Below are 13647 nucleotides of genomic sequence, written 5' to 3'. Positions count from 1 at the left end.
AAACTTCTGATTAGCATATAAGGTACACTATGTCACGGATGGATTTCACTGTGCGTGTAGATATCCAATGATCGATAGAATAAATTTGAAGAAACAATTAATAATGGTACTGGAAACTTGCAGAAGTTCAAACTTATGAATGGAAAAGTAGATCTAGCATAGTGCCACTGTCGTTGGGGGAAGAGGAGTAGGGGGACAATTTCTGTATCCCGAGCTATAATTGACAGCAACTACTAGGCATGACCATTTGGGCCCAGCTGGACCATCAAGTTAATGACCTCTCTGGGCAGTTCAAAAGGTTCTTCTCATTTCACGATCCTCAATATGTCAAATTATGTCAGTCACTGTTGGGGATGGAGAGTAAACATCAGGGCTGATGGCAAAGTAGAAAGAATAAACCCAGTATGAGAACTTTTAAGTTGTAGTACTTTAACAGTTTTGAAGATAACTGATTTTACATTTCGACATGCCTATTTAAAATATAAAACAGCAACTGTCGAATGTCAAGAAAAACACACACACTTAAAACCCTGTTATGCATTAATAGACACCTTCCAACTTACAATGCCACTTAGTTTCTGTATAATGTTCACAAATACTTTGTCACTTTATTGTGAATAGTTTCCAAAAATCTCTCTCCCCTCACAGCATTTCCCAGTCTGTGTGCCTGAAATTAAAATCATCCATAATTATGACTTTAACAGCTGAAATCTTAATATCACTGTGAAGTTTGTCGCCAATTTTATCATCATCATCTGGTGGTCTGTAACGAATTCCTGCTGAAAGCCTTTTCCATTTATGTCTACTAATAGAAACCCAAATGGATTCACTCTCCTTGCTATTAATATTCTCAACTTCAACAGAATGTAATTCACATTTTACATATAAAGCCACTTCTTCCATCTTTAATACTCTATTCCTGTTAAATAGCCTGTAACCCCATATTTCAAAGAAATTTGTCCCCCGCTGGTACAGTGGTAAGTTTACGGATTTACAATGCTAAAATCATGGGTTCAATTCCTCTTGGTGGACTCAGCAGATAGCCCAACGTAGCTTTGCTATAAGAAAACACACACACACACACACACAAAGAAATTTCTGTCATCAAAATCATCAGTCTTTAGCCAATTTTGAGTTATTTCAATTATATCAAAATCCTTCATTTCTACTGATGTTATAGTCATCTATTTTATTTCTTATGCTTCTAGCATTGCACTAGTAGCAACCAAGCTTATTCTTATAACTATATCTATACTTATTTCCTATGCTATACTTTTCTTTGCCTGTTAATCTTTCTGCATTTAGTTTTCTCAGACCCTCACCACAGTCTATTCTTTGTTTAAAACTTCTCTTACAGCTGAGTTGATAGCCTTAAGAAACAAACCAGCCCCTACCCTATTTAAATGTAAAGATGTAGATTTGTTATATCTATATTCATAAAGGGCTTTTGAGAAAGTGCTACATAAAAGACAACTGAAGAAAATTATTTTTATGCATGTTTGAGATAGATTAGTTCATTGGATTAAGGGTAGATTAGAGAAAAGGAGGCAAATGGTTGTAATTGATGGTGCTCATTCAAATTGGATTTGACTTGCTAGTGGAGTGCCTCAGGGCATTGTGCTGCGATGCTAACTGTTTTTGTTATACATCAGCAGTGTTGGTAAGGGAATGGTCAACAAAGTGCTTGCTAATGATATTAAAGGTTTTATTATAATTGACTGTGAAAATGATGGTATTGTTTTAGAAAGAGGTTTAAATCATCTTGCAATTTGGGGTACTGAGTTATGGATGTCATTTTAGGATCCAGGACTGTTTCACTTACATGATTACTGATTCTCTCTTTAAACAAACTAACTTTTGATGTTGCATTCCCATTCATAAATACAGAGTTTTGCAAAAATGTGGTGCTACTTTGATAAAGCATAAGATGTATATCTTGTGAAAACTTATAACTATAAGACTTTAATGCAGTAATCAAATGAAGTAAATTTTTCAAATATTCAAAAAGTTTTTTGAATGATGTTTCAATTGTGGGAAATTGCCCTACGTTTTTCTTTACATCAATTGAATCATCATAGTTTTTGCATTGCATTTAGACAAAATTGTTTTTTTCATATAGATATGTTTACTGTATTTGCCAGTCATTTTTTGAGAATTTTTAGTTTCTTGTATTTGACTGAAATATGTGTTTGAGTTTTATAGAAATAGTACCAGTTCTTTCTAATGAGGCATCAATTTTTTGCAACATGGTGCTGTATTTTTTGCAAGAATATGTAATTTCTCATCTTGAAATTACTATAATTACCTACTTAGTTAAATTCTCACTTGGAAACAAACACTCTTTTAAAGTAATTTTCCTGACATAATTAAGTTCTCATTTTGAAACAAACAAACCTAAACTTGCAAACAAACAAATTTTCAAGATGTCTTGAAAAAAGTAGTAAAAAATAAATAAAAAGGTAGATTATATAAAAATATTTGGGTGAGACATTGTCCTTTTTTTCTTTTTTTTTTTACAAAACCTGGTGAGATTGTCCTATGAGACGTTGTCTATATCCCATCATTTAATTATGCTAAGTGCAGAGTAACATATGTGAGCTACCTTAATTTAAATAACAATTATCATCTTGGTGGAAATCAACTCTGTGGTATTATGGAAGAAAACAGTTGTGATATTTTAAATAATTAGTCTCTAACTTTTCAGTGGAAAACCAAATGGAATTGTGAGCTGTATTTAATGAAGTACCTAATCCAAGTCAAAGAAGGTTATTGCTTCTTAGAACAGTTTCCTGGTTATGACCTCACATAGATTACTTTTTTAGTTCTTGAATACTTTAGTAAATACATTGAGATTTTGGGAAGTGTTCAATTGAAAGATGGGCTAAGGTGATTCCTGTGGTAGAGGATGTTGTCATATGATAAAAGGTTAAAGTCACTACGATTATCTTTTTTTTTGTGAGAAAATAAGGATTACAGATGATCCAATTGAACTGTTCATAGTTATATAATAATTTATTTGGAAAGTAAAAGCTGTCTGCAAATTTGACAGTTTTAGCTTTCAAAGAGAGTGATCAGTTAATTATATATTTAAAAATGGCTGGTATAGATAGAGAAAGCACTAATAGAGGAGCAAACAACATTTTGATCTTCTTTGGTCATTGTCAGGTTCGACCAATGAAGGTTGAAATGTTGTTCGTTCCTCTACTAGTGCTTTCTCTACCCATACCAGCTGTTCTTCAATATATAATTTTCTCTACAAGTGGGTTTTCTCATCATCATGGAGAGTGGTCAGTCATTTGAAATAGATTGCATTGCAAAATAGGAAATACAACAAGACTTGGATACGAGGTCCGTTAAAAAAATACGCGGACTAACGTCATAAAACAAAATGTACTTTATTTAGAAGTTACAGGTCTGGGACCCCTTTAAAGTACTCCCCTCCCCAATGCACACACTTATCCCAACGGTGTTTCCACTTGTTGAAACAGTCCTGGTACGCTTCTTTTGTAATGTCCTCCAGCTCCTTCGTCGCATTTGCTTTAATCTGGGAATCGTCTCAAATCTTCTTCCTTTCAAGGGTCTTTTGAGTTTGGGGAACAAGAAAAAATCGCAAGGAGCAAGGTCAGGTGAGTAGGGGGGTGGGGAAGAACAGTGATCGAGTGTTTGGCCAAACACTCAGGAGTTCTGAGGGCTGAATGGACTGGAGTGTTGTCGTGATGGAAAAACCAGTTGCCACTCCTCCACATTTCTGGCCTTTTGCGACGGATGGCGTCCCTCTGACATTTCAGAACTTCAGTGTAGTAAGTCTGGTTCACTGTGGAGCCTTCGGGGAGGTACTCGTGGTGAACAACACCCTCAGCATCAAAGAAAACTGTCAGCATCACCTTGACCTTGGATTGAACTTTGCGAGCTTTTTTGGGTCTGGGGGATGTTTCACCCATCCACTGGGACGATTGGACCTTCATTTCAATGTCATAACCATAAACCCATGATTCATCACCTGTTATGATGCTTGACAAGAAGTTTACATCTTCTTCTGAATGATCAAGCAGTTCCTGACAAACCTGGACGCGATGGGCTTTTTGTTCGTTTGTCATCAGGCCTGGCACAAATTTCGCAGCAACGCGGTGCATCTACAATTTTTCGGTCAAAATCTCGTAACAAGATCCAACTGATATCCCACACTCTTCAGCAAGCTCCCCTGACAGTCAGACATCGATTTGCTCGCACCAGGGTGTTGATTTTGTCGACGTGTGGGTCGTCAGTTGACGTGGAAGGACATCCAGAACGCTCATCATCTTCAATGGACTGTCGACTATCCTTAAAACATTCATGCCACTTGAAACATGCCGTACGCTTCATAGCAACATCACCGTAAGCCGTGTTAAGCATAGCAAAAGTTTCAGTCGCAGATTTTCCAAGTTTAACACAAAATTTCACAGCAAGTCGTTACTCCTTCAGGTCATTCATTCTGAAATCCGCCAAACGAAAAAATCGCACTTCACTTAAAACCGCGTAGCTAATACACAAATGAAGATATCTGCAATCGGGAAATGGCGTCGTAATCAGCTGATCTATGCGAACCTAGCGACACCAAGCAGATTCCCCTGGAACCAACTGGAGCCGTGCAATTCAAACAGTCCGCGTATTTTTTGAACAGACCTTGTATGCTATATCATTTTACAATATTTTATTTTCAAGGAAAAATCATTATATTTAAGTAATAAGTTTTATTGATGTATTGCTGGTGTATAACTATGGTTTCATGACAAATGGCTGAGTATAGAATTGAGAAGGTTATTGTATATTTTTCTTGTACTGAGTTGCTACATTTAACTCATGCTTTCCTATCAAAGTAATTTTTCCTTTTTGTAAGTCTAATCTTTCACTTTACTATCTAAGTAGCAATCTTATGTTTAATAGATAGAATATAGCATTTTTGTGAAATATTTTTGAACAGTTAAATTAATGACATAGAAAACCATTAGTACAACCATCTGTATTTCTCTGGCATAAATCTTACATTTTAGTAAGACAAACATCTTTATCAGTTTAGCAAAAAACCTCTCATTTGAATGATATATAGTATTACTGATTTCTCCATTGTGATTTTTGAAGTGTAATTCTATAAGTTATACACCATTTTAAACTCCCATTAAATTTGTTGATTACAAAATATTCTTAGAAAAAAAATGTTTTAACTAACCTTATACATCAATTTGTAAGCTTAAAAATTTTGAATTTAATATTCCTTTCACATCAGGATATGTGAAAAATCGTAAAAGATTGTATGAAAAGAACTTTTGGTTAAATGTATGAGGAAAATACAATGTTACCTTAATAAACTTAAACTTGCATGAAATAAATATTAGGCTTTCTTTCAGAATACTTTCATGCATTTTAATGATACATCATTTTGGAAGTTCTTTAATCAGGTTAATATTACAGACTAGCATTGTCTCTGAACAAGTAAACAAATAATAAATTAGATTTATATTGTTTTCTTTTATTTGATTAAAACAGTACCAAGTTTTGCCATAATTAATTTATATATTTCATGCAACTCTTGGTGTTTTAGTAATGTCAACAAAAAGTCATGATAACAATTGTCAAAATTTGTTTGTGTATTTATTATTTTGATACTATGATAGTTAATTTGTTTTATCTTTTATACATGCACATCTAGTAGAATTATACTGCAAAAGAAAAAGAAATCATTCAGTTACACCATGCAGGGACAGTATAACATGAGAAGTCCAGGTGAGTTGTTGTACTTATTTCCCTTGTATATGTTAGTGTCAACAGTATTTGTCAAGGTGAGCTGTACTTGATTCCCATGTGTTTGTTAATGAAGAAAGTATAATGTGAAAATTCTGGGTGAATTGTACCTGGTTCTCATTTGGTTCTTAATGAGAACAGTAAAAAGTGAAAAGTCCAGATGAGTTATTATACATGCACATCTAGTAGAATTATACTGCAAAAGAAAAAGAAATCATTCAGTTACACCATGCAGGGACAGTATAACATGAGAAGTCCAGGTGAGTTGTTGTACTTATTTCCCTTGTATATGTTAGTGTCAACAGTATTTGTCAAGGTGAGCTGTACTTGATTCCCATGTGTTTGTTAATGAAGAAAGTATAATGTGAAAATTCTGGGTGAATTGTACCTGGTTCTCATTTGGTTCTTAATGAGAACAGTAAAAAGTGAAAAGTCCAGATGAGTTATTATACATGCACATCTAGTAGAATTATACTGCAAAAGAAAAAGAAATCATTCAGTTACACCATGCAGGGACAGTATAACATGAGAAGTCCAGGTGAGTTGTTGTACTTATTTCCCTTGTATATGTTAGTGTCAACAGTATTTGTCAAGGTGAGCTGTACTTGATTCCCATGTGTTTGTTAATGAAGAAAGTATAATGTGAAAATTCTGGGTGAATTGTACCTGGTTCTCATTTGGTTCTTAATGAGAACAGTAAAAAGTGAAAAGTCCAGATGAGTTATTATACTTGCTTCCAATTATATGTGTTAGTAAGAACATTATAATATAAGAAGTGCAGGTGAGTTTTCTACTTGGTTCCTATCTACTTCTTATTAAGAACAGTGTAACATGAAAAGTTTAGGTGAATTGTATTTGTTTCCTATGTAAGTGTTAGTGTAAAAAGTATAATGTAAGAAGTTTGGGTGGCTTGTACTTGATTTCCATGTATTAGGAACAATGATTGTGGTTCATAATAGGGATCATATAAGAATTTGCCAAAATATCTTTCAGAACATACTGGCAAAACCATCTTACAAGCAGACTTATTCCTGAAACAAACCACAAAACCTTCCTTTTCAGTAGTTATGACCACCAAAACTTTGGTTATAAACAAAATAAGTGGTTTCATGATTCTGTCACAATATCAAAATTTGCCTGTTTGTTCATGTTATTATTCCCATTATTGTTTCACAAGCCTATAGCAAAATTGGCTGGTTATTTTGCACCAAAACCTAGACAGTTATGACACACCACATAGAGTGTTGTGAATGTACCTAACCTACTTAAAAGCTGGTTATTTTTCATTGAAGTTGATTCATATGGTTATAAATACATAATATATGTAATGTTGTTCAGAACAACTGCATTTGTATTCAGTGCTTGTTGAGTGTGTGTTTAAATAAAATCTCAGGCACAAAGCCACCTGGCTCAATAAATAATTACTTTAAAGACATAGTTTTATTTAAAGCAATATTTTAGGTGAATGTTGTTTTATTTGAAAAGACTTCTTTTCTACTTGTAAAAGTTTATATGAAGTTAATGTGGTTAAATCTTACTGTAGGCATGTATTTGTCCATTTCTGTCCATTAAAAATCCAACATTCAAGATAATTAAAAATAGGGATCATAAAAGATAAGCAAACCAAGGTGTAGATCTACTGCTGACAGTTGCTTAAGAAACAACATCCTGTTATGACTCCACTATAAAATTACTGCAGGTGATATCCGCTTTGTGTGAGATTGCACAACAATTTTGCCAAAAAACCAAGAGTGTAGTCTTAAATTTAATTTGACTTCCTTAACATTGTCATATGGTGTGTATTTTCTGAAGTTCTTCACTTTACCCAATAAAAAAGATCTGGTCTTTTCCTAATGTGTGTATTAGTTGCAAACTACAACTCATATTTTCTAGTGCATTATTTGGAAACTGCCACATGAAAGGCATATCATGACTCAAGTTTGCTGTGGTTATAATTCATCAAGTTTTTAACACTGGATGATTACCTTTGTAGATTTCCCTACCAAGATGGTTGTAGTAATTCTTTCTACTGTGTTTCAAATGGAGTAAATCATGAGTGTATATTTAGTGTGTTACCACTGCATTTAGATACAATTTCATATAGTTACTGCTATTTTTAAATAGTTGATGCTAAGTTAGTTGTTTTAAATATTGTTTATAATTGACAGCTTACACTGTATGACTGTAGTCTATTGTGTCTGCAACACTTGTGTTACCTTATTCTGGCAAATGCTTGTGTACAGCAGACTGTTGATGAATGTACATATGTGTTGTGTAACCCTAACAAGATGAGCATGTTACTGAGTCTATCAAAATTATAATTTTAAGAATACAACTAGGAACTCAAAAAACAAAGTAAACAAACAAGGCTGGAAATAGAATCTACATTATTTTCTCAAGCTATTTAAATAGATTTGTAGCTTGAAAAAAATAAGTTAGATTCTATTTCTAGCTTTTTTCTTTACTTTGTTTTCAGAATCCCTAGTTGTAGGCTTGAAAATATAATCTTTACATTTTGTTAATTCAACTTTTTCCAAAACGCACTTGCCATCCACTGACAGTATAACTGTTCTTCAACATTGTCTTTGCCTCTGTAAACATGATCCATTCCTTTATACCCCACTTAAATTATCCTTGCAATATCTAATTTGTAAATTTTTTCCACCCTCATCAATGCTCCCTCTATTTTAGAACTGTATACAAACACATCACTTAGATAATGGAATCACTTTTTCTTGACATTTGATGATGAATGGGATGAGATTTTTGCTTTATTAATAATAATAATAACTTATTAATAATAAGTGTATTTATTATTCTTATTATATGGATCTTTCATTTATACCTGGCTAACAATGCAGAAGCTATAATGACATGGTGCATATGCCTTCATGGTACCATATCTAATAATATAAAATTGACCCTTAGTTTTCATGTCTTGTTATTGTCCAGTCTTTGGCAAGCAGATCTGACTTCACATGTAGAGTTACCTCCCTGTTAGTTCTTTCCATTAGTCCATCTTCCATGGAAGTATACCAGTGCTTGGAAGTATATCTAATAATATAAAACTGACCCTTAGTTTTTACAAATTTACCTAACTTTCTTGTATTTAGTGGACTAGTACTTGGTAAAATACAGTCACATTTCAATTATTATAAATTGTATATGTATATATATTATTACTACTTACAAGCAAGTTCTCATTTTTATTAAAATGTAGAAGAATAATTAAAGAAATATAGCAAACAATTATCTCTTCTTTTTATGACTTTTGTATTCAATTGTTACTTGTAGCTTGCTAAGCCTTAAGAAATTTTGCATGTGGAGGATGTGACATGAAATAATGATTTAATGTTTTTTGTATATACATTTGAGTAACCAGAAATTCATTTATTACTTCATTGATACCATAGAATTCCATTATAATTTATCGAGTTTTGTAACCAAGCTATATATAGTTCACTGATACCATAGAATTCCATTAAAATTATCAAGTTTTGTAACTAAGCTGTATTTGTATCTAAAAAAATATGAAATCTTGAACAGACTAAAGACTCAACATAACAGCACAAAGGTTTCTTTTGAAAGAAAGAAAAGGTGCTATTATTGTTGAAAATGGATGAAAAATGACTAAGGAGACATTCTGACTTCTGATTGGTTAATCACATGTCATATACAGAAATATGTATAAAAGGAACCATTTTAAAAAAATGGAAAGAGGTTAGCATGGGGTCACTGTGTTTGATTCACCTAACTAAGTGATAGCTCAGCAAATAGAAAAGATAAAGGGTTTTATTTTATATTCTATCTTTTTCAAAATTTGTAATTTGAATTTCTTATTTATACAAAATTATAGACTTTGTATTCTGACATCATAAACATCTAATTTCAACCAGTGCTGCATTCAACATACAACATGACACACAAAAATTGATGTTTAGGTGTTTGTTTAACATGTATTTAAAATTAAGAAATTAACTGATGTATAATATGAAAATTTATCTGTAGTTTGATACCAAACTTAAGGTGATAAATTTTTAAAATAGTAGTTCAATAAAAGTTTGAATGCAAATCAACAAATGTGATAACATGGCCTCTGACCCATCCTTCCATTCCTGTTTATACAGATGGTTTGAAATCAGGTGACTGTGTGGACTCTGCCATGGTCTGTTGTGGTTCAGTGGTTGTGTGCAGAATCCACTATACAGCTTCTGTGTTCACTACTGAACTGTACACCATTTCTCTTGCCCTGGGCCACATAGAAGCTAAGCAGCACTCAAATTGCACTATTTATACTGACTTGCTTTGTTCTCCACTATCCCTGCAATCACTTCACATTAGTTTTCACCCTGTTTTTGCCAATATTTAAAACCAACTGGCCCATTTCTCTTTAATATTTACTTTTATTCAGTTTTTCTGGATACCAGGCCATGTTGGTATTTGCGGGAATGGGCTAATCTACACCACAGCTAAATCTGTCTGCTCTTGCACTGGACTATGGTCCTGTATTCAAGGCTCAGCTCCATGCCAGTTGTCAGTCGACTTGGGAGTGAGCAAGTTGAAAACAAGCTTTTCCAAATAAAACTTTATATTGGACTTTGACCGTCTTGCTTCCATAAGAATCAGAATGAGGAAGTTGTTCCAACCAGACAATGCATTGGTCATAGTTTTTTAACTCATCGTTTTCCTTTATCTGGGACTGAAGCAGTAGTGTGTGGCGAGTTATGATAATTATAATTATGCTACAGAAAGTCCTTTACAATTTGTATTACTGTAGTTTTTTCTTACTACTGTAGACTATATAAAAATTGGATTTTTGCTATTTATGTTTTTAATACAAAAATTGAACTTTGTTTTGTTTTACCTTAATTTCCTTTTATGAATTTTAATAATTTTACTTTAATTTTAACTTTTTACTGAATGTTTGGCACAGATAGCCTTGTTACTTTGTACCATAAAATGCCAAATCAACCAATGAACCAACCTTTACCTACCCTATCTGTGGGTTTCTCCATTGATTGTGTATGCTTGATGCTGATTGGAGTGCTACTTCAATCAGTCCTGCCTCAATCACTTCTTGATTCTTCCTCATTTTTGACATGTAGGCTTTGATCACAGCTTGATGGACAATTTCTGCAGGACTGTGGATGCTCTCTTAGGTTTATTTCACCATGTTATTCACCAAACTAACCAGCCAATCCATCTTCTCACAGTTCCCCTGCTTCTCATCTTCATCTTCCATTGGAGAAGATTCTCCACACTGGCATGAAGTACACTCATTTTCCACTGTATTAATCACTTTGCACTTTAGTCTGCGCCTGGTTTTGTTTCGTCTTCCACTTGTGGCTCTGATTCAGACTTGATGCGACTTTAGCTGGTAAGTTTTATTCATTTTCCCATTTTCAGGGGTTTTTATTTCTTCCATTTTTTCATACGTATCCCACTTTGTGGTGATGGTGCTGACAAGGGATTCTTTAACATCGAAATCTGCACTGTACATATGTTCTCTCCTCCATGGCTCCATACAGTCACCTAAAGATGGGGTGTTTTACAAGATTGCTAGAGGTTTATTTACCTCATAATAGTTGCTTCTTAAGTACCACCTATGAACTGCCTTGAGTGAATAACTCAGTATGGTCTGCTTTTCAAAATATGGTATCATGATCACCCATAGCACTGTTTCTGGTAATCACAATTCTCTGGACTCTCCAACTCATTTTCACTTCCTCCCCTCCTTTGAGTGGAGAATGTCAGGCTGTGTTACTTTCCAGTTCTAAGCTGCTGGGATGGTAGATCATGAAAGCATACTCCTGAATGGGTTCACTAAGAACTGGGCTATAATTATTCAGTCAGGAGTGAGGCACAAGAGTTGATCTGTCCCCTTGCTGGTGAAGTGGGCTCCTGATATTATTTCCACTATCACAGGAGTTGATCCATCACCTCACAGTTGATATGGTCTGCTGGTACATATTTCATACCACCAAGAATTTATCTGTTGTGCATGCAGTTCACCCCCTTTTGATTGGGAGCCCTCATCCTACCTTTGTGTAGATATTTGTTCCCAGTGTTGAGATGTTGGTTTTGAGTAAACCAGTCCAGTCCTTGCACAACTTGAATCCATCCTCTCGATGCTGAATGGTCAATCATAGATTGCTGTCAGATGTTGATTTTTGTGTAGTACCAAGGAACTGATGTGGATCATAAACCCCAGTTTTTGGGTTGGAGGTAAAGATGTTATGATCCTCATCCTAAACCTTATGTGGATGTTGATTCCCTGTAGTGAAGGTTTTGGATATAGTTGACTTGCTGAGTGTAGTCTGATATGATCTAGCCTCTCTACACCTTGTGTGTTCCACCCTTGTATTTCATAAATTATATACATGAATGAAGTGTATATCTGGCTCAGAAGTGGTGCAGCTCTCCCCTCCTCTGATCTTCAGATCTCATTCTCTCATGGTCAATGGTTATCATTTGGATGCATTTGTGGGTGCTCTATTATTCCCTCACACTGGCCTTTCTAGCTGATCTTCTGAGAGAAGGCAAATATTTTATTGGAAATTATACTTTTCCCATACTGAAAATGTATTTCTGATTGGTACATATCTCTTTTCACACTTCCCAATTCTTCATCTCCATTTCTCCGTTTTTTACATCTTCTGCCAAACTTCAAAGTGACAGTTTGATAAACTGTCATTATGTGAGCATGCTATGCTACTATTGGTTGATAGATAATGTATAATGATTTGTATGAGAAACATGTTGGAATATACTAATTAGAATGAGGAGGGATTGTGAGGCTTATGGCATGACAAAATTTGCATATAGTAGGCAGCACTGAATGAGAATAGCTAATCTTATGAGTTAAGGTAATACATTCTCAGTAGGAGAAAATTGTAACTTTTATGGCCACTTTTTGTACTGTCTCTAGTAGAAGACCTTTACAGCTGAAGGTCCAGTGGGAATCTGGTCACTTCTCTTTATGGTTTCCTGAAGTAAGTCTTCTCCCCCTTTATCAAGTGGAGCATGAGAAACCCTTGCCACCCACCAGTTTCTAATTACTGGGGTGGTAGACTAAAAGAATCTTTACCAGTTGGTCTTAACAGCTAGGACTATACAAATTAGTATCAATATGATAAGAAGTGAGGTGCTGGTGACACTGTTAGTGTAGTGCAGGTCACCTCTCTTATACATAATGCATTCCACTTATACACTCTTTCTGCAGCTGACGTATGCTCCAATGAGTTGTATTGAGTACATGATATATGAAATCATGATGTAATGACCACTGTGCTCTCCTCCCACAGCTGACAATAAAGTTGAAGTTAACATGCAAGGTAATATCTGAATTTCCTCACCATACTTTACATGCTAGCTATCCAATTTTTTTAATGAAAGTACTAAAATGTTTCTGTTTTCTTTTGCCCATCCCTTCAACACGTAGGGCTTATTTGCTTCTTCCTCCCTTACATTTGGTTGAAGAGCATACCCTGAAGAGATGCACTCCCATGGAGCTTCTGCCATCAGATGTTATATTTCATTGGCTTTTTTGGGGCACTTTCTGAAAGGGGCTTATCTAAGAAAACTTTGCATAGCCCATTATACCCTCCCCCCCCTCAGTGTGGATTCCTGTATGTGGTGAGGGGACCTCCCAGGAAAGGTTCTGTTCTTTCAGTTTACCTCCTCTGGATCTAAACATCCACCCACACGTTTGCCATGCATGGCAACCCATGAAGGGGAGGAAAGGATCCTGATGGTTGAGGAGTCCAACCCTAATACACTACTTTGGATTTGAATTCCTGTAAACGGGCGGCCTTGGGGTGGCCCCTCTTGGTCAGTCAGCTGGTTCACTCGGACTAGGATCAACCAAGT

The 13647-nt window shown here is 34.8% G+C and overlaps 1 protein-coding gene across 8 annotated transcripts in view; it reads left to right on the top strand.

The window, feature by feature from the left end:
- The window catches only part of LOC143238076 (ubiquitin-conjugating enzyme E2 J1-like), a 39078-nt gene that overhangs the window by 3761 nt on the left and 21670 nt on the right, over positions 1-13647 (top strand). For 3 of the 8 annotated variants that reach the window (XM_076478011.1, XM_076478007.1, XM_076478009.1), the window contains exon 2: positions 5690-5760. In XM_076478011.1, the coding sequence (XP_076334126.1) occupies positions 5730-5760 (31 nt within the window). In that variant the 5' untranslated portion in view covers positions 5690-5729. Of the gene's footprint in view, positions 1-5686; positions 5761-6162; positions 6317-13647 lie in introns of those variants that run through there. The other 5 variants (XM_076478010.1, XM_076478006.1, XM_076478008.1 and 2 more) reach the window with 3 other exon arrangements.

Source organism: Tachypleus tridentatus, chromosome 13 (genome assembly GCF_004210375.1).
Source record: "Tachypleus tridentatus isolate NWPU-2018 chromosome 13, ASM421037v1, whole genome shotgun sequence".
NCBI classification, from domain to species: domain Eukaryota; kingdom Metazoa; phylum Arthropoda; class Merostomata; order Xiphosura; family Limulidae; genus Tachypleus; species Tachypleus tridentatus.
Note: the sequence above shows the minus strand (reverse complement) of the source record. Positions and strands in the feature narration are given on the sequence as shown.